Consider the following 20,719-nt stretch of genomic DNA (forward strand, 5'->3'; position numbering starts at 1 on the left):
TCTTGCCTCCTTGCCAGGAGGGGAGGGAGCTCTGTTGCAACAGAAAAATAAAGATCTTTCTTGCTGTTGGTGCATCTTGCCTCCATCCATTCATCTCTGACCAATTGTGGACTTATGGGACTCGGAGTCCCTTGGGGGGGTTGGGCAGCAAAAGCCAACCACCCCTATTTTTTTCTAGATCAGTGTGGACGTTTAACTATGCTTGCCCTGACGTATTTCCCCTATTAATGAAATTTCTGACAAACAGTTGCAGCAAATTCTTTCAGGCTTTCTCTCTTTCTCTTTTCCTACATCTCCTCATTAAAGAAACAAACATTTGCAGAAAACGATTTAGAAAACATTCAACACATGCCGTTCAAATGTAAGGCAAGCCGGAAGTTGTTGTTGTTTTATGTTGCACAGAATTGGTCTGTATCTGAGTACCAGGGATTAATAAGAACGGGAAGTATCAAGCATGCAGATGCTTTGAATAACCCCCCCCCCAAAAAAAAACACCCCTAAATTACCCTTGTATTTCAGCTGAGGCTTAAATGCAGATGTGTAAAATGGTTCTCTTGCTTTCAGAATCCTTTGTCTCCGGCAAAAGTGCAAAATGGGAGAGGCCCGATTAGTGATAAAACTGGGTGTGTCCCTATATGATTGCTAGAGAGGATATCCTTGTTTGTTCTTTTTAACTCTGCTGGTGGAGAGAGCTGTTTGCTAAGCAAGAGTCCTGTGCAAATACCCCTTGAAAGCTGTAAAAGTGTTGGGACCTCCCATCAGTCCGTCAATTCTATGTCTTATGCTAATAGCGGTGGGTGGAGAGAGGAGGGCCAGCCAATATCTCTACTGAATCGCCTCTTCCTCCCTACTTGCGATGCTGACACTGGCAGAAAACCTTGCGCAAAGCAAATGGATTTAAATAGCCTCAAAAGAGAGCGGCCAGTTTACAGTAATTAGCTTTCCTCGTTTTGAAATAAGCATGTTTCCTGAGCCGTGCATCCTGTTTTAAGGATTGTAGCTTGCTGGTTTTCAACGAAACGGAGCATTTTTGTAAGCTAAAGGCACAGTTCAGAACCTTTGGCCATGAAGCCCACCAGGAATTAATCTGCTTATAGGCAAAGTATACACACATGCAAAGATATGCGAAGGAAGGTCACTTATGCAATGGCTTCGGTTATGTGCATCTTCAATTGGAAATATGCCAACTGTGGATGAGCGGAGTTTATTTCTGAGTAAACACTGGAATCTTCAGGGGTTCATAATTCCCACCCCCACCTTTAGATGCTAGTGATAGTATCTTAATACAAGGTCATTTTGGTGGGCTCTAGGGATGTCCACGGGTGAGATACAGTGATATCATCACTTTGATTCTAGTCCCTTTGATGATTCCCTGCATAAAAACAACCCTGTGAAATAGGATGATCTGAGAGGCCCAGGGTCAGGTTCATGTTTTATGATAATTGGGTTAGGATGGCCCCAAATTGGAGTGTCTGGTTAAATTTTACAATTTCTAGGTAAAAAAGGCTGACCCCTGGCAGCAGCTGATGAAGCTCCTGCTACCGGTAGTTACGTTTGAAAGCTTTCTACGTGGCAGGGCAAATTTACACAGCCTCTCCATACCAGCTGTTTCTTTTGCTGGTGTGTCTACTCTACTTGCAGCCGTAAGTAGGTATTTAGAAAACAGCCTCTGAAACAACAGAAGCATGTTTTGCCGGATATGCTGCTCTGAAGCTCACATCACGATCAGCAAAATCTTCTTTAAGATGTTAGCTGCTGCACGAGAGAGCTTATGTTCCCTGCTCCTTTCTGGAAACTGTCAAGTTTCTAAAGAGGCTCATCTTGCAGAATGAGTTTACATTCTTTATTTGAGTGTTTAAGGTATTTCCCCTTTATCTGAAGTGACCGGAGCTGAATTCCCCCCCCCCTTTAAGCGCTCATGTCTAAAGTTGGAAGTGGTGGTTGCTGTCTCTAGCTACATATTAGTAGTGTACTTCTTGTTGCCAAGAAGTCCAAGTCTGAGTTCTTGTAGGATAGAGTTGGGTTATCCCACAATACAATGAAAACATTGCTTGTTGTATCGTCGTTGTTATTATTGCTGCTGTTACCATTTATTAAATTTGTATACAGTTGAACCTTGGAAGGTGAACAGAATCTGTTCCGGAAGTTGGTTTGACTTCCAAAACGTTTGGAAACCAAAGTGCAGCTTCTGATTGGCTGCAGGAAGTTTCTGCAGCCAATCGGAAGCTGCGCTGGATGTTTGGCTTCCGAAAATAGTTTGAAAACCGGAACACTCACTTCCGGTTTTTCGAAATGTACGAGTTCCAAGGCGTTCGGCAACCAAGATATGACTGTACTGCCCTTCAGCCAAAAATCACAAACACGTTTAAAAAGGGTATAAGATGTTAATCAGGCCACAGCCTGGTTGAAGAGGAATGTTTCACCTGGCACCTAAAGGTGTATGATGAAGGCTGCAGGGGAGCCTCCCTTGGGAGAGCATTTCACAATCAGGGAGCCACTGCAGAAAAGGCCCACTTGGGTTGCCATCCTTCAGACTTCTTGTGGTGGAGGCACATGAAGAAGGGCCTCCATTGATGATTGGAGGGTTGATGATATGGGGAGAGGTGGTCCTTGAGGTATTGCTGTCCTGGGCCATATTAGGTCAAAACCAGCACTAGAAACAAATTGGCAGCCAGTGCTGTCAAGCCAGGATTGGTGCAATATGCTCAAACCCTCTTGCCCCCCAGTGAGCAACGTGGCTGCCAAATTCTGCACTGGCTGAAGCTTCTGAACTGTCTCCAGAGGCAGCCCTACATATAATGTATTGCAGTAATCTATCCTAGAGCATAGATGGCAGAAGTTAGGCTTTGTTGTGGTTGTTGTTTAGTCGTGTCCGACTCTTCGTGACCCCATGGACCAGAGCATGCCAGGCGCTCCTGTCTTCCACTGCCTCCCGCAGTTTGGTCAGACTCATGTTCGTAGCTTCGAGAACACTGTCCAACCATCTCGTCCTCTGTCGTCCCCTTCTCCTTGTGCCCTCCATCTTTCCCAACATCAGGGTCTTTTCCAGGGAGTCTTCTCTTCTCATGAGGTGGCCAAAGTATTGGAGCCTCAGCTTCACGATCTGTCCTTCCAGTGAGCACTCGGGGCTGATTTCCTTCAGAATGGATAGGTTTGATCATCTTGCAGTCCATAGGACTCTCAAGTTAGGCTATCCATGTCCAAATAGGGGTGCAGCTGGTGGAAGGCATTCTGCCCCACTGACACTCAAGCAACACAAAAGGATCCAGAAGTAACCCCAAGCTTCATACCTACCCCTTTAGACAGAAAGTAACCCCATCAGGAGCAGACAACCTCCTAGCCACCTGGCAAAGGCAGATCTCGGGTGGCATGACCGGTTTGGTCACACCAGGTCACAACAGCAGGCGAGAGGCAGGGTGTGTGTGTCAGGGTTTGGCATCGCAGAGGGCGCCACTGAAATTTGAGACGCTGTGTCTGTTCCAGGGAGCCACCCACAAACTGTGCCTCTACTTGATCAGCGTTGTGCTTCAGTTCGTTGGCTCTTATCAAGCTATTATATTGGTGCAATTCACACTCTTGATTGCAGCAATGGGAGATCCTATGAGATCATTGTTTCACTGGCCTGTCTGGCGGCTGACTATTTTGCTTGCTTCTCTCTTGCAGGTGTGGAGAAGTGTAGGAGGAGGGAGTTCCAGTGTGGGAATGGCGAATGCATCCCTTACAAATGGATATGTGATGGCAAGGCTGAATGCCAGGACGGCTCTGATGAATCCTTGGATGCCTGCAGTAAGTTGACTCTTATTGACGCCTCCCCTCTCTCCCAAATCATGCTACGTAGGAGGGAGCTGGGGGAAAACCTCTTTGTGCATGTAAGAAAACACTCTGGGTTTTCTTTGACCCTGCCAGTACTGGAACACTTAAGGGGTTCTAGTCTTGTAGATCATGCTCCAGCCTCCTTAACCCTTTGAACAATCTCTTCCACACCCCCGTGGGATCTGGATGAAGAAACCAAGACTTGGATTGAGGGTGGGTGACTAACTTAACTGCCAGGTGAAAAAGCAATTTTTGAAAGCCAAGTGTGGGGAGAGACCTGTTAGCTTTACCTTACTGGGAACACGGTGCTGTGGTCTAAAACACTGAGCCTCTTGGGCTTGGCAATTGAAAGGTCGGTGGTTCGAATCTGTTCGAATGCTGTTTATCTTCCTGCCGGAGCAGTACCTATTTATCTACTTGCACTTTGACGCGCTTTTGAACTGCTAGGTTGGCAGGAGCAGGGACAGAGCAACGGGAGCTCACCCTGTGGCGGGGATTCGAACCGCCGACCTTCGGATCGGCAAGCCCTAGGCTCTGTGGTTTTAATCCACAGCGCCACCCGCGTCCCTTCAGGGGTTCCTTAGGAAACAGCTATTCACGAGGTCTAGGGGGTTGCCAAGGGAGTAGAAAGGAATACATTGCTTTGCCTGTTGTGTGGACACACCCTAAAGGCAAAGCAGAATCAATCTGATCAACAGCAAAGTTTGTTTTTAATCCCAGGTGGTTTAGTATTAGAGGGTTGAATGGAGATGCATGGGGGTCCTGTGGGGGGTTTTAAAGTCCCCAAAGGAAGGGTGCAAAAATCCTGCCAGAAATAGGGGAAATGTATCCACTTGCTGTGTTTGGATGCAACAGGAAGAAAATGGCACATCTCTTCTGCCACTGGCCCAGTCACAATATATACAATACATGGGGGGTAGAAGTAGAATTTGGCAATTGTGTGCTGATGTGGCATGAGGACTCTGTTTCATGTTATGTGAACCTTGCACTTTTGGCACAGGTGAGCAGACAGTCTTCCTGTAGCCTTCCACTTGCACATTGGCACTATTGGTTTTCTGTCTTCCTAGCAGAGGCTGACCTGTAACGGACCTTGTAGTGCCCCACAACCGCTTGATGGCTCTGTGCCGTCCATGCCGGAGCGAGCACAGAGCCCCAGTCCAACGCTGGCGAGAGCGAGGTGGCATTTTAACGCTAGGCTTCGTCTTTTCCAGAGTCCGTGACCTGTGAGCCAGGCCAGTTCAGCTGTGGCGGCCGCATCAATCGGTGCATTGATATGTCGTGGCGGTGCGACTCGCAGATTGATTGTGAGAATGGCTCCGATGAAGAGAACTGCCGTAAGTTGGAGTTTGCAGCTCTGTGTTGGTAGTGGAGCTTGCTCTAACCAAACTCTTGGGCAGGGTCATGGGGGCGGAAAATGGTGGGCAAAACTCCTGGATTCTGCTCCTCTGTCTGGATTCAGGCCGGGTTTGGAGACTAGCATTGTAAAAACCCATGCTGCAACAACACTGTGAAATTTGAAGTAATTGACCAGTTCTTCTACATCAGGCATCCCCAAACTGCGGCCCTCCAGATGTTTTGGCCTACAACTCACCATGATCCCTAGATAACAGGACCAGTGGTCGGGGAAGATGGGAATTGTAGTCCAAAACATCTGGAGGGCTGAAGTTTGGGGATGCCTGATTTAGTTTATGTAAAATATGCAGGGATTTATGTTATGTGAAAGGGACGCAGGTGGCACTGTGGTCTAAACCACTGAGCCTAGGGCTTGCCAATTGGAAGGCTGGTGGTTCGAATCCCCACGACGGGGTGAGCTCAAGGCCTATTGCCTGTAACTGAATTGGCAGCCTAGAGCCTCTGCGTGACCAGTAATCTTTATTGGCAAATAAAAGAGCTGATATCTTTGCCTGTCTGTAGCCGCTCAATTAAAGCTTTCATGTTGCTTTTCAAGAGTTGCTTCCATAGCACAGAACTTCATCTATTCTGTCCTTTTGTAGTCTAGGAAAACGGATATAGCAGCCAGACCTCCAAACCCATGATTTCCCTTTTTGGGTACTTTTTTTTAAAGGGGGGGGCGAGACTAAGAAAAAACTATCAAAGGGAAGCAGCTGAGATTAATCTGTTGTCTTCTAGTGCAGGCTTCCTCAACCTCTGCCCTCCAGATGTTTTGAGGCTTCAATTCCCATCATCCCTGACCGCTGGTCCTGCTAGCTAGGGATCACGGGAGTTGTAGGCCAAAAACATATGAAGGGCCAAAGTTGAGGGTGCCTGTTCAAGTGCCTATAGCTGCAGCAGCTTGTATACAACCCCCACTATCCTTCCCTTTAAACCGCCTTGGAAATTTTAACTGAAAGGCAGTTGGGAAAGATCTAAATGAATTGGTTTAGACTGCAATGCCCCTAAGTCAGGACTGCAGTACCTCAAGGGCCGCCTCCTTCCATATGAACCTACCTGGACCCTGAGATCATCTTCTGAGGCCCTCCTTCGTGTGCCTTCTCAAGAGGTCTGGAGGGTGGCAACACGAGAACGGGGCTTCTCTGCAGTGCCCCCCCCGTCTGTGGAATGCTCTGCCCAGGGAAGTTCGCCTGGCACCTTCATTATACACCTTTAGGCACCAGGCAAAAGTGTTCCTTTTTAACCAGGCCTTCGGTTGATCTGATTGATATCCTATACCCTTTTAAAATGTGGATTTTTTGGGGGGGGGGAAATATTGGGTTTTTTTATTATGTATTTTGTGGTTTTATATCTTGATTTTATTCTGTGAACCACCCTGATACCCCTGGGTATAGGGCGGTATATAAATTCAATAAATAATAACAAGTCATTTGTTACTTGGTAAAAGCCATTCGTTTATTGATCACGCTGTTTTTAAAAGGGCAGGATTCCTACTGCAACCATTGACCCAGCCTGCAGGCCCAGAACGTGTGACTTGACGCTCTTGTCTTTTGCCCTTGCAGCCCCTAAACATTGCGCCGACAGCGAGTTCCAGTGCAAAGATGGGAACTGCATTGCCCTGAGTTTTGTCTGCGACGAAGACCGCGACTGCGAGGACGGCAGCGACGAAGAAAACTGCTCTGGTCCGACCTGCAGCCCCGAAATGTTTCACTGCAACAGCTCGGAGTGCATTCCCAAGCTCTGGGCCTGCGACAAAGATGCGGACTGCAAGGACGGGTCGGATGAGTCACCCGAGCATTGTGGGAAGATGGAGAAAGACGATCCTTGCTCTCCGCTGGAGTTCCACTGCGGAAGTGGCGAATGCATCCATCAGAAATGGCAGTGCGATGGGGGTTTTGATTGTGCAGACAACTCGGACGAGGCAGACTGTGGTAAGTTCTGGGTACCCTAGTGTGCATATAAGGGACCCAGGTGGCGCTGTGGGATAAATCACAGAGTCTAGGGCTTGCCGATCAGAAGGTCGGCGGTTCGAATCCCTGCAACAGGGTGAGCTCCCGTTGCTCGGTCCCAGCTCCTGCCCACCTAGCAGTTCGAAAGTACATCAAAGTGCAAGTAGATAAATAGGGACCGCTCCGGCGGGAAGGTAAACGGTGTTTCCGTGCGCTGCTCTGGTTCGCCAGAAGCAGCTTTGTCATGCTGGCCACATGACCCGGAAGCTGTCTGTGGACAAACGCCGGCTTCCTCGGCCTATAGAGCGAGATGAGCACCGCAACCCCAGAGTCGGACACGACTTTGAATTGTTGTAGGGGCTAAATGAGAGGTTAAGGTACATGTGTTACTGCTTTCTGTTCACTGCTGCCCACAGTTAGGGCCAGCAGTTCGCATGCTGTTGGGGTGCCGTTCACAACATGGACAGCTATTGTGATGAGGAATCATATTAAACTCTACATGAGGGATAGGCAACCTAAGGCCCGTGGGCCAGATGCGGCCCAATCGCCTTCTAAATCCGGCCCGCGGTCGGTCCGGGAATCACCGTGTGTCTTTACATGAGTACGTTTCCGAGCACAATTCAAAGTGTTGGTGCTGACCTTTAAAGCCCTAAATGGCCTCAGTCCAGTATACCTGAAGGAGCGTCTCCACCCCCATCGTTCTGCCCAAACACTGGGGTCCAGCGCCGAGGGCCTTCTGGCGGTTCCTTCGCTGCGAGAAGCCAAGTTGCAGGGAACCAGGCAGAGGGCCTTCTTGGTAGTGGCACCCTCCATGTGGAACGCCCTCCCATCAGATGTCAAAGAGGAAAACAGCTACTAGATTTTTAGAAGACATCTGAAGGCAGCCCTGTTTAGGGAGGCTTTTAATCTTTAATTGATTATTTTATTCTTCTGTTGGAAGCCGCCCAGAGTGGCTGGGGAAACCCAGCCAGATGGGCAGGGTATAAACAATATATTATTATTATTATTATTATTATTATTATTATTATTATTATTATTATTATATTTAAAATGCATCTCTGGGTTATTTGTAGGGCATAGGAATTTGTTCATTCCCCCCCCAAAAAAAATAGTCTGGCCCACCACGTGGTTTGAGGGACGGTGGACCGGCCCACGGCTGAAAAAGGTTGCTGACCCCTGCTCTACACTGAAAAGTTAGGCTGTTGGGCGATTAAAATCTCAGCATAGTGGTGCTCTCTCTAAGTCTCTTGCTTCCTCTCTTCACCCCCCCCCCCCGCAGCTAAAGTCACATGTCGCCCAGATGAATTTCAGTGCAATGATGGTACCTGCATCCACGGGAGCCTGCAGTGTAACAACGAGATTGACTGCAAAGACAGGAGCGACGAGGTTGGCTGTGTTAACGGTACGTAACCCCAAGCAGGTTTGGTGGTCCTAGGGCAGATCTGAAGCCTGGCTTGAGCCAGCGCTGCTGTGACAACTACGACATCGACACGATTATAGGCCACACCCTTAAAATGAGATCTAAAGCTCTCTCTCTCCCCCCCCCCATTTAAATGAAGATGTTTTACTGTTTAATCAACCTGGCTCTTAGTTTAAAAATTCTTCCTGTTCAAGTAAAGATCCTTTAATCTGCTCATATTCTCTCGTTTGCTCAGTGACTGTTGAGAAATCTCCTTAGGATTTCTGTCTGCTTAAATGGGGTGGTGCCATTTATGTTATCGTGGCATTAGTGGGACAAAAATAACCCCCAGAAGACATTTAATAGCAAGCAGCAGCAGGTTTCTGCTATGAGAATCTTTGAGAGATGATTGATTTTTATATGCAACATTTTACACGGCAGTGCAGCTCACGAGCTGTTAATTTTGAGCAGAGTTTGCAAGCAGAAGAAGAACTTGCTTCTCTCCTCACACTGCTCCCCTTTTTTTTTTGGTTTGGTGCCTTTTTTCACCTTAGAAGCTATTTTAACTATTGGACTTAGGAACCAGTTAGGGCTTGGTCGGACTGTTTTCTTCCCACCTGTAAGTCTCAGCAGTGATCCTAAGGCAGCAGGCCCTGTGTTTATATAGAAGGCCAGCTGTATTCTAGCCATTCAAGCTTGCTTCCCAATATACAAGCACAGGATTGAGTTGCAGAACATGGAAATAAACGGGACAGACTATTTGCAGCCCCAGCCCTTTGCATGCTTACGTGGAAGCAAGCCAGAGTGTGTTTAATGGAGCTTACTTCCAGAATTGCTGCAATCCTAAACCTGTTTGCTTGGGAGTAAGGCCGCTTGAGTTAAATTGGACTTATTTCTGAGTAGATATTGCTAGGATTGCACTCTAAAACAACTGGATTTAAAAGTAGGATCTCAGAACTGCCACCCTTATCGCAAAGCTTTCCCCTATTACAGGCGTAGGCAACCTTGGCCCTCCAGATGTTTTGGGACTACAACTCCCATGATCCCTAGCTAACAGGACCAGTGGTCGGGGATGATGGGAATTGTAGTCCCAAAACATCTGGAGAGCCGAAGTTGCCTATGCCTGCACTATTAGGTTCTTATTTCTTATCTGTGAAGAAGGGAAGACTTTGCTACGGCCCGAAAGCCAACACTAGCTCCGCAACCTAGAGGGAAGGCATTTTGAAGGATTGACTGCACAAGCCCTGTACCTCTACTTACGAATAACTCTACTTACGAATGTTTCTACTTACAAATAGAGCTCCGTCCGCCATCTTGGATGCGGTTCAGATAGGATTTTTTCTACTTACGAATTTTTAGATAGTGTTGCTTCTACTTATGAATTTTTTCTCCCAATGCATTCCTATGGGATTCGACTTACATTTTTTTTTCCGACTTACAAATGTGCGTTCGGAACGCATTAAATCCGTAAGTAGAGGTACCACTGTATTTGCTTGCTTGCCTCACTCAATTCCATGGGGCTTATTCCCAAGCAAGTGTTTGTAAGCTTTCCCCAACCCTACCTCTGGCTCCAGTAGCTTTCCCAGGGCTACTGAAAAGGAAATTGGTCCGAAATGCAGTGACGGAATTAAAAACGTGCTTTCTTAATTTTTGTAACAGTGACAACCTGTGAAGGACCAAACATATTCAAGTGCCATTCTGGAGAATGTATCACTATGGACAAGGTCTGCAATGCGAAGAAAGACTGCAGGGATTGGTCGGATGAGCCCCTCAAGGAGTGCCGTAAGAATTGTTAATAATTGTCTCTGTTGGTGTGCTGTACGAAGGCTGCCTTGAATCTCCTCTGGCTTGGACCTTAAGGTCCCTTCCTTTTATGAAAGTGATGTACACCTGGGACTTGGCTAAGGTAAACGTAAAGGGACCCCTGACCAACTCTGGGGTTGCGGCGCTCATCTCGCGTTATTGGCCGAGGGAGCTGGCGTACAGCTTCCAGGTCATGTGGCCAGCATGACAAAGCTGCTTCTGGCGAACCAGAGCAGCACACGGAAACACTGTTTACCTTCCCCCCGGAGCGGTACCTATTTATCTACTTGCACTTTGACGCGGTTTCGAACTGCTAGGTTGGCAGGAGCTGGGACCGAGCAACGGGAGCTCACCCCATTGCAGGGATTCGAACCGCCGACCTTCTGATCAGCAAGCCCTATGCTCTGTGGTTTAACCCACAGCGCCACCTGCATCCCATAAACATATACAGCTGCAAATATGTTTTAGGTGGGACATGGTTGGTGCTACGGTCTGAGCCTCTTGGGCTTGCCGATTGGAACGCCAGCAGTTCGAATCCCCGCAACAGAGTGAGCTCCTGTTGCTCCGTCCCAGCTCCTGCCCACCTAGCAGTTTGAAAGCACGCCAGTGCAAGTAGATAAATAGGTACCACTGTGGCAGGAAGGTAAATGGTGTTTCCGTGCGCTCTGATTTCCGTCACGGTGTCCCATTGTACTAGAAGCAGTTTAGTCATGCTGGCCACGTGACCCTGAAAGCTGCCTGTGGACAAATGCCGGCTCCCTCAGTCTGAAAGCAAGATAATCGCCGCACCCTATCATTGCCTTTAACTGGACTTAACCGCCCAGGGGTCCTTTACCTTTATAACGTTTTAAGTGCATTCTACAAATGTGACACTAGATATCGATGGTGAGCTAAGGGTAATATACAAGGTCCACCCTACCTAACCCAGCATAAATGCTCACTGATGGGAGGCCTTTGCGTAAATGGCATTCTTTTATCAATCTTTTTTTTGGGGGGGGGAGTCAATGTTCTTTGTTTTGTACAAGTCTTGTTAGGACCATAAGCAATTTCTCTAAGAATATTAGAGGCACGATTCCAGCAGATTCCACACGAAAAACACTTAGGTCCCTGTGGAGATGGGAGTCCCAAGTCCCTTCTGGTCTGCACTCTTTATAAAGACTTGAGGAATGAGATTATCACCCCTCTTTAATTATCCATTCCGGGTCGCCCAACCCACTGCCGCAGTGTCATTTCTCTTGGCAGATCAAGATGAGCAGGTGACAAACATTGCAAGGTTTTTAGCTGGGGCAATCAAAATAAGATTTCCACCATTTGACTATTTGACTATTGATTCAAAACCCCAAAATGTCTTTTATATAATTGACTTTTTATTTCTATTCTTTGTATATTGTTGTTTTATTGCTATGGCTGATGCAAATAAAAGATTCATTCATTCATTCATTCTCTAAGAATAGCACCATTATATGCTCTTTGTTATCCCCTTCCAGGAACAAATGAATGTTTGGATAATAAGGGTGGTTGCTCCCACATATGCAACGATCTCAAAATTGGGTACGAGTGTTTATGCCCTGAGGGATTCCAGCTGATTAACCAAAGAAAATGTGAAGGTAAATTGGAGAGTTTTCTTCCTCTTTCCACAACAGCTTTCTTAATGCACCTGTAATTAATGTATTTTTCCGTGGATAATACTAGGGTTTTTTTTAAAAAACACACAATTAGGTTTAAAATTGGGGCTTGTCTTATACACGGGTAGTACTGAGGGGTGTTTTCTTTGGAGTCCCCCCAAAATAGGGGGCGTCTAGGGTTGCCAGACTCAATAGAGGACAGGACTTCTGTGCCTTTAATTGCCCTGCTCTCTTTTGAGTCTGGAAACCTTAAAGAGAAACCAGCAGACCCTTTGTTTAATTTCCAAGCAAAGGGTCTGCTGGTTTCTCTTTAAGGTTTCCAGACTCAAAAGAGAGCAGGGCAATTAAAGGCACAGAATCCTTGTCCTCTATTGAGTCTGGCAACCCTAGGGGCGTCTTATACTTGGGGGCATCTTATACACGGAAAAATGTGGTCATGCATATCTGTCATCTGGTTGAAAGTTAATGGGAGTCAGGGAGGTTACTGTGTTTATCATGATATGGTTTTTTGGGGGGGAAAGCAAGGCTTGGTGATCTGGCCAAGTCCATCTAGCCACAGTCCCAGGTTGAAAAATTAGTCCTTTCCGAAAGGGTGTCTGCGATTGTGGTTCCTGAAGTTGTAGATCAGGCATCCCCAAACTGCGGCCCTCCAGATGTTTTGGCCTACAACTCCCATGATCCCTAGCTAACAGGACCAGTGGTTGGGGAAAATGGGAATTGTAGTCCAAAACATCTGGAGGGCCGAAGTTTGGGGGTGCCTGTTGTAGATGAACATGCCGTTGGCAAAGCCTTGCGTTGTCTCACCTCTGTAAGAAAGAGGCAGGCAAGATACAACAACAACAACAACAACCATTTATTATTTATACCCCATCCATCTGGCTGAGTTTCCCCAGCCACTCTGGGTGGCTCCCAATCGAGTGTTCAAAACAATACAGCATTAAATATTAAAAACTTCCCTAAACAGGGCTGCCTTCAGATGTCTTTTAAAAATAGGATGGCTGCTTATTTCCTTGACATCTGATGAGAGGGCGTTCCACAGGGTGGGTGCCACTACCGAGAAGGCCCTATGCCTGGTTCCCTGTAGCCTCACTTCTTGCAGTGAGGGAACTGCCAGAAGGCCCTTGGAGCTGGACCTCAGTGTCTGGGCTGAATAGTGGGGGTGGAGACGCTACTTCAGGTATACTGGACCGAGGCCGTTTAGGGCTTTAAAGGTCAGCACCAACACTTTGAATTGTGCTTGGAAACGTACTGGGAGCCAATGCAGATCTCTCGGTACCGGTGTTATGTGGTCTCAGCAGCCACTCCCAGTCACCAGTCTAGCTGCCGCATTCTGGATTAGTTGTAGTTTCTGGGTCACCTTCAAAGGCAGCCCCACGTAGAGTGCACTGTAGTAGTCCAAGCGGGAGATAACTAGAGCATGCACCACTCTGGTGAGACAGTCTGTGGGCAGGTAGGGTCTCAGCCTGCGTACCAGATGGAGCTGGTAGAGAGCTGCCCCGGAAACAGAATTAACCTGCGCCTCCATGGACAGCTGTGAGTCCAAAATGACTCCCAGGCTGCGCACCTGGTCCTCAGGGGCACAGTTACCCCATTCAGGACCAGGGAGTCCCCCACACCCGCCTGCCCCCTGTCCCCCCAAAACAGTACTTCTGTCTTGTCAGGATTCAACCTCAATCTGGAGGGCCAAAGTTTGGGGATGCCTGCCCAAGACCATTATGGGATACTTCCTGCTCCTCTTTGTTTGGGAGGTTCCAGGCAAGTGGCAGGTTGACCGCAGTTGAGCAAACTTACTTGATCCTCGGAGACCAAATGTATTGTCGTACGTTACCCAACTTCAGGCGATGAGTATCATCCTCTTGATTTTCCTAGATATCGATGAGTGTCTCAACCCTGATACTTGTAGCCAAATCTGTGTGAACTTGAAAGGAAGCTATAAGTGTGAATGTAATGAAGGCTATCAGATTGACCCTGCCACAAAGGCCTGCAAAGCCATTGGTAAGTCTTGGGAATGTTCTACACTAGAGTATCACTGTAACCATTGCAGGGTGGTAGCAAAAAGGTTAGGGTACCTGCAGGATCCGCCCTTCCCCGGGAATACATTCAGCCCCAGAATCTTGTTTTTGCAGTTCCTTCCTTTTTATGTAATATTGGAGACCTGAAATTATTTCTTTTCCTCCCCCCTTCCTTTTTATTAGGTCCATTATAGTGTAAGATGCTTTTTTAAAACTTGTGACAAGGTGGGTTTGATTTAAATCACCAGTCAGTAAGACTTGATTTAAATTTTTTTCCCCAGAAAGACATTCTTGCTGGTATAACCTTAATATTTACAACCAGATGAAGGTTTCATTTTTGGAATAATAAATTTTCAGAGTAGTTTTTACAGTTATATCAAGCATTACTGACTTGGTTATACACTACTAAGAGAAATACATAGATAGATAACTTACTAAACCTCACAATAATTTTATTAATTAACTGTTTATATTTTCTGCTGTACTTTATTGGCAAGAGAAAAATAATCATTTCCTTAATACCAATTTCAACAATTTATTTAACCAAAACAATAACATTATAGCATATGTATCCATGTTTGTTAACTGATGTAGTTAAACATTTATTTTTTTAAAAAAAACAACAACCACACACCTTAGACTAGTTTTAGCACACGTGAAAACCTTAAAACAAATCCTTATTTCCTGATGAATAGCCTTTGGACTATAATGTAACTTAAATAGAAAACTATTTTAGAAAGATTTTCCCTCCAAAAGCATTTTATTTTAAATTTAAAAAATCTGACTTAAATAATAAAAAAATCCGATTAAAGAAACCAATCTTTATCCCACCCTGTCTTGTGAAACGGCTTGAGAGCATGGACAATTGGAATGTGTATTAAACAGCTATTTATTTAGTGAACTTTGGACGCTGGGAAAATCCGCTTATTGAATTGTAATGATTCTTCCTGGAGACCTTTTCTTCCGCTTAGTTGCTGAGAGCAGGTTTAAAAGCCACAGGGTTCCCAATATCCCTTTTCTTGCTCCTTTTCCCCAGGCACCATTGCATATCTCTTCTTCACCAATCGCCATGAGGTCAGGAAGATGACTCTCGACCGCAGCGAGTACAGCAGCCTCATCCCCCGTCTCAAAAACGCAGTGGCTTTAGATATGGAGATAGCCAACAACAAACTCTACTGGTCTGACAGCTCTCAGAAGAAAATATACAGGTAAAAATAGATGAAATGTGTGCACTGCGGGCTGGAACTGGCAGGGCTCCGTAGTACTTGCGTTTTAAATCGCATCTGGGCACAGATGTGATTCAAAATACACCTACTACTTAGAGGAAACCAGTCCTGCAAGGAATTCTGCAGCCCATGACGTATGACCCCCTAGGGCAGGCATAGGCAACCTTGGCTCTCCCGATGTTTTGGAACTACAACTCCCATGATCCCTGACCACTGGCCCTGTTAGCTCGGGATCATGGGAATTGTAGTTCCAAAACATTGGGAGAGCCAAGGGTGATGACTTTCATTTTTTTTCTCAAAAATTATGTCCTGTAGCACAAATGGATGAACTTTTGCCTATTAATGACTAAAATGAGGTATATTCCATTGAAATATTAAAAAAGGTCACGCACAAACCATTAAAAAAAAATTTTTTTTGTATGCCGTGTTACCATTTCATAAAATTGTATTAACAATTCTATATATATTTCGTATCAAATTCGGACACAACGCCACATTCCACAACGGGGAGTGTTCTTAGCAACATAGGGTATACAAATGTCACACCTGCGCAAGGTAAAAGCCCCTTTTGGGGACCTCAAAACTCAGCCAGCAGACCCTGCCAGGCATGCTGGGGAAAGAACCTACAGGAGAGGTAGCAAAACATCGCCCTCTAGCGGCGTCTATACTGTTACTGCAGCTAAAAAAAGCTTCCTTGTGTGTTTGATGGCCCTATATAATGTTGTATATATGTGACTCTAAAGCTTGGGTTCAATTTTATATCTGCTTACAGTGACTTCAAAAATGGTCAAAAAACCACTTTAAAATTTTTTTAAAAATCATTTTGTGCGTGAGGTTTTTTTTTTTAATCAAATCTCTTTGAAAGTAAGATTTTATCTAATCTTTAATGAAAGCTCATCAAATTATGATTCAGGGTAATGAGGCTGTAAAAAAGTCATCGCCCTAATGCCCCTCTCTCTTGCCTTCATTCCTTTCAATGGGACTTCTTTGTTTCTTTGTGATGTCTGCAGCACCCCAATCGACAAAGCGGACAACCACTCTCACCACGCCACTGTGATCGACAGCGGCATCAAATACCCAGACGGCCTCGCTGTGGACTGGGTGCACAGCAACATCTACTGGGCTGATTCTGCCCTGGGCACAATCTCCGTGGCCAGCAGTGAAGGCTTGAGGAGGAGGACCCTGATCAAGGAAGTTGACGCCAAGCCGTGTGCCATTGTGGTGGATCCAGTCCACGGGTATGTGCCGCCTTAAGTGTTTCGGAGACGCTGCGGGGATTTGCTGAGTCTGTTGAGGAACTGGGCTCTTGTTTCTAGGGACATGCCCTAGCGAGAATATGTGTGAATGAGGCTGGCCTTTGAGATGGGACCTCAGCAGTGGATTAGTAAGGGGAATCGTCAGATCCAATCCTTGGCATCTCTAGATTAGGCTGAGAAAAGACTCCTCTTTTCACTGCCCAGGGTTTTAGAGAAAGGATGGCAAAGCTTTGGCTCTGCAGATGTTACAAGGCTACAACTCCCATACTCTCTGGGTTCTTATCCATGCTGTCTGGGGCTGATGAGATTTGGGGAATCCAGTGGCATCTGGAGGACTCCCCAGGTCCCCATGCCTAACACAGGCAACGCCGAACTGGGTATACAAAGATGGCTCAGTGCATCGGACAGCATTTTAGGGCAATGTTGTCTTTAAAAGAATAGTGCTGGCTGTGGCTTCCTGAAGATGCTCTCCATGGTCAAAAGAAGCATGACATTTTGGGACAAGAGAGGGGCTTTGCCCTACATACATAGTCTAAGCATCCAGCCATGGCTGCATGGATGTTACTGGCCCAGAGATGGAAAGAAGATAAAAGTCCCTATCAAGAAGAATGGCAGGTGAAGTTGATGGACTATGCTGAAATGGCTTAAATGACCAGAAGCGTTAGAAATCAGGAGGACCAAAAATTTTATAAGGAATTGGGAACTTTTATAACTTATCTTAAAGACCATTGTAAGCAGTTAAAATTGTTAGTAGGATTGGAATAACACTTGCAGTTTATAAGGGTGAATTCTGGACTTAATGGAAGAGGTAAAGGATTTGTAGTATTATAAAAGATGCAGGAGGAAATGATTAATAACAGAACCCACAAAGGGGAGGATAGAAGTCCAGAAGATTCTGGATCCTAGGAATCTTGTTTTTATTATGTTTGATATATCTCTGTCAAGTTTTGATTTGAAAAACCAAATAAATTTGTATAAAAAAAGAGGGGGGGTCCTTGGCCAGGTGTGCTGTCCAATGAGAAGGAGGGGCTTACGGTCAACTCCCCAGGAACAATGTTGTTCTGCAAGAGTTGGCTTAAATTGTGTGTTTGTTTCTCCCTTCTCATTGCTAGGTTTATGTACTGGGCTGACTGGGGAACGTCTGCAAAGATTGCCAAAAGTGGTCTGAATGGGGTGGACAGCTTCCCCCTGGTGAAAGAAGGCATTCTTTGGCCTAACGGAATAACTCTAGGTAAGCTCTGCATAGCTCAGGGAAGACAATAACGAAAGCAGGCTGGAGGGAGACGAGGCTCTGTTGGCTCTCGATCCAAAGGGACTTGCTTTTTCATTCAAATGTGGGGCTTTTTCGAGACTGATCTCTCTCTTCCTGCTTCTGTGCTGCTACAAAGTTCGCTCTCTCGGGCTGGATTAGCCTCCCCGTACAAGGCAGTGCGTGGGACGCGGGTGGCGCTGTGGGTTAAACCACTGAGCCTAGGGCTTGCCGATCAGAAGGCCGGCGGTTCGAATCCCCGCGACGGGGTGAGCTCCCGTTGCTCAGTCCCTGCTCCTGCCAACCTAGCAGTTTGAAAGCACGTCAAAGTGCAAGTAGATAAATAGGTACCACTCTGGCGGGAAGGTAAACGGCGTTTCCATGTGCTGCTCTGGTTCGCCAGAAAGCGGCTTTGTCATGCTGGCCACATGACCCGGAAGCTGTACGCCGGCTCCCTCGGCCAATAACGCGATGAGTGCCGCAACCCCAGAGTCGTCTGCGACTGGACCTAGCGGTCAGGGGTCCCTTTACCTTTACTATGCAGTGCTTTCGTCCTCCTTGACTCAGTTGTAGTGATGGAGTCAGGCAGCACATTCACAAACACAGGAGCTAGGCGAGGACAGGAGGGGAGTGCTGGACAGAACAACCTCTGGTCCTAAGAATATCTGAAGCTCCTGAGTTGGATTCACAAATGTTTTGGGGGGTTGTGCACAAGGAGAAAAGGTGCAGTGAGAATTTCCCTTTAAGTATATAGTTGTTAAAACTAAAGGTAATAAAGGTGATCAGTTTTTGAGTGCAGATCACCACCCGTTTCCCCCTTGTAGGCCTGGCTTTTGAGGGGCAGAGTTCTAAACAATGGCAAGAAACGAAAAGCGCTCTTGAGAAATTGTTAGGATAAAAAGTTTCTGAAATCCAGCGGACCACAAGCCAAGAACACCTTCTAACTGGGTCTAACTAAAGCAGAGCAGTCAGATTCGGAGGGACCTTTTTTTGTGGAACCCTTCTCACCTGAAAGCTGTATGCTGTAGTTTGTTGCAAGTATCAAAGGCGTTTGGGGATGCAGTGCTAACTTACAACCCCTCTTGGCCCAAAGTGTCTTGTTCTCTGTTCTGAACTGCCTTTATGCTTGGCTTGCTCCCTTTCATATGACCAGGTGTCTGGTCATGTGACACTTTTGACACCTTCTGCCCTTCTGTCTTTAGATCTGGCCAACCAGCGCCTCTACTGGGTAGACTCAAAGCTCCACTCCATCTCCAGCATAGATGTGAATGGGAGAAACAGAAAGACCATCCTTGTGAATGAGGACAAACTGGCTCATCCTTTTGCCATCACAGTCTTTGAGGTGAGGCAGATTCAGAAATGGTCGAGAGCACCAGGAATGGCAAACGGTTAGGGTACACTGTCTTAAGACTGTAGCAGTTGCATCTCTTGAGTCTTTTCTCTGGTGCATCCCTCCTTCCTGCTAGAAGCATAAATGTAAGCGATTGGTCTCTCCCTTTCCCCAGATGAACCATTCCCTCTGTCCGAACTGGTTTCTTTAGCCTTGAATCCCAGGATTACGGTATTGGAATAGCTGCTTCTGACTCACCTCCTTGCAAGGAGTGTTCTGAGCAGTTGCAGTTATTTCTGAACGAGTCCAACATAGACTTTGACCGCAATGGCTAAAAAAAATTTCCCAGAGAGGAGAATCCATTAAGTTCCCTGTTTAGGGAAGCTTTTAATATTTGATGAATTATTGTATTTTAATATTTTGCTGGAAGCCGCCCAGAGTGGGCAGGGTATTAATTAATTAATTCCTCCTTAAATATCGGCTCTTGGGACTGTGTCCCGATTCATCCATTTTGGCAAAGTGTTTTCTCTGAAATTTCTATTACAATCAATCATAATTAGATTTCTGGATCCTTAACCAGGACTTTTGGCATATTTGAGAGCAACTCCAGCCCTGAGATTCCATCTCAAACTCTCAAATCTCTCTCCTCTTAGCTGCTGTCATGATGGGGGTAGCTGCCAGGTGGAAAACAGGAGAAAAATCTTAACTTTGCATTCCTAGTATGCACGTGTATGGGAAACGGCGCTTTCTGAACGCTTGACTCGACACAGCAGAGTTTCCCGTGGACAGGCAAAGAGAGAGAAATTTTTAGACACGTCGTCTTTGTTTATTGATCACATCAATAAGTCGGCACTGCTACTGCAGCGCTCTATAGCGCATGCATATCTCTATCGAGAGGACTAATTAATCTGTGAACCTATCATGCATGCATCTTAGTGTTACTTTTTGAGCTGACAAGCCAATAATGTGTTACCCATGTGTTGCTTTGCGGGGTGGTTTTTTTTTTGGGGGGGGGGTTATATTCACGGTGTTACTGTTGAAAACCAATGAATTGCGTTTAAAAACGAACCACTGAATCTTCACCCAGGATAAAGTGTTTTGGACAGATGTCATGAATGAAGCCATTTTCAGCGCCAACCGCCTGACCGGCTCCGATATCGTCAAGGTCGCAGGGGACCTGTATTCACCCCAGGATCTGACATTGTTTCATTCTGTACGGCAGCCAAAAGGTATTTGATCATGACCGCCTAAATGCATTTTTCCTCTCCCTTCCCCAGACCTTTTTTCTTTTGCCATGTACAGTGGTGCCTCGCTTAACGAATGCCCTGCTTAACGAAATTTCCGCTTAACGAAAGGATTTTTCGAGCGGAGAATGCCTTGCTAGACGAATGCGTTTTCGTCTAGCGAATCGCGGTTTCCCATAGGAATGCATTGAAATTCAATTAATGCGTTCCTATGGGCAAAAAACAATTCGAAAAAAAATTCAATGCATTCCCATGGGACTCGCTAGACGAATTTTTTCGTTATAAGAAAAGACCCGTGGAACGAATTAAATTCGTCTAGCGAGGCACCACTGTACTTTTTGGACAGTAAGGTGAGGGCAGCGCTTGTGCTGACGATAAGCAATTTAGCACGCTGCCCTCTGCCCATACTTGCCAAGTTGCT

At 46.2% G+C, this 20,719-nt stretch overlaps 1 protein-coding gene across 1 annotated transcript in view; it reads left to right on the forward strand.

Annotated features, from left to right (window-relative positions):
• LDLR (low density lipoprotein receptor) overlaps positions 1-20,719 on the forward strand; it is a 34,264-nt gene that overhangs the window by 6,036 nt on the left and 7,509 nt on the right. The window contains exons 2-13 of the mRNA XM_035140875.2: positions 3,664-3,786; positions 5,025-5,147; positions 6,768-7,136; positions 8,434-8,556; positions 10,213-10,335; positions 11,844-11,963; positions 13,851-13,976; positions 15,030-15,201; positions 16,230-16,457; positions 17,588-17,706; positions 18,927-19,066; positions 20,142-20,283. Coding sequence (XP_034996766.1) covers positions 3,664-3,786; positions 5,025-5,147; positions 6,768-7,136; positions 8,434-8,556; positions 10,213-10,335; positions 11,844-11,963; positions 13,851-13,976; positions 15,030-15,201; positions 16,230-16,457; positions 17,588-17,706; positions 18,927-19,066; positions 20,142-20,283 — 1,908 coding nt within the window. The remainder of the gene's footprint in view (positions 1-3,663; positions 3,787-5,024; positions 5,148-6,767; positions 7,137-8,433; positions 8,557-10,212; positions 10,336-11,843; positions 11,964-13,850; positions 13,977-15,029; positions 15,202-16,229; positions 16,458-17,587; positions 17,707-18,926; positions 19,067-20,141; positions 20,284-20,719) is intronic.

Source organism: Zootoca vivipara, chromosome 16, assembly GCF_963506605.1.
Source record: "Zootoca vivipara chromosome 16, rZooViv1.1, whole genome shotgun sequence".
NCBI classification, from domain to species: Eukaryota; Metazoa; Chordata; class Lepidosauria; order Squamata; family Lacertidae; genus Zootoca; species Zootoca vivipara.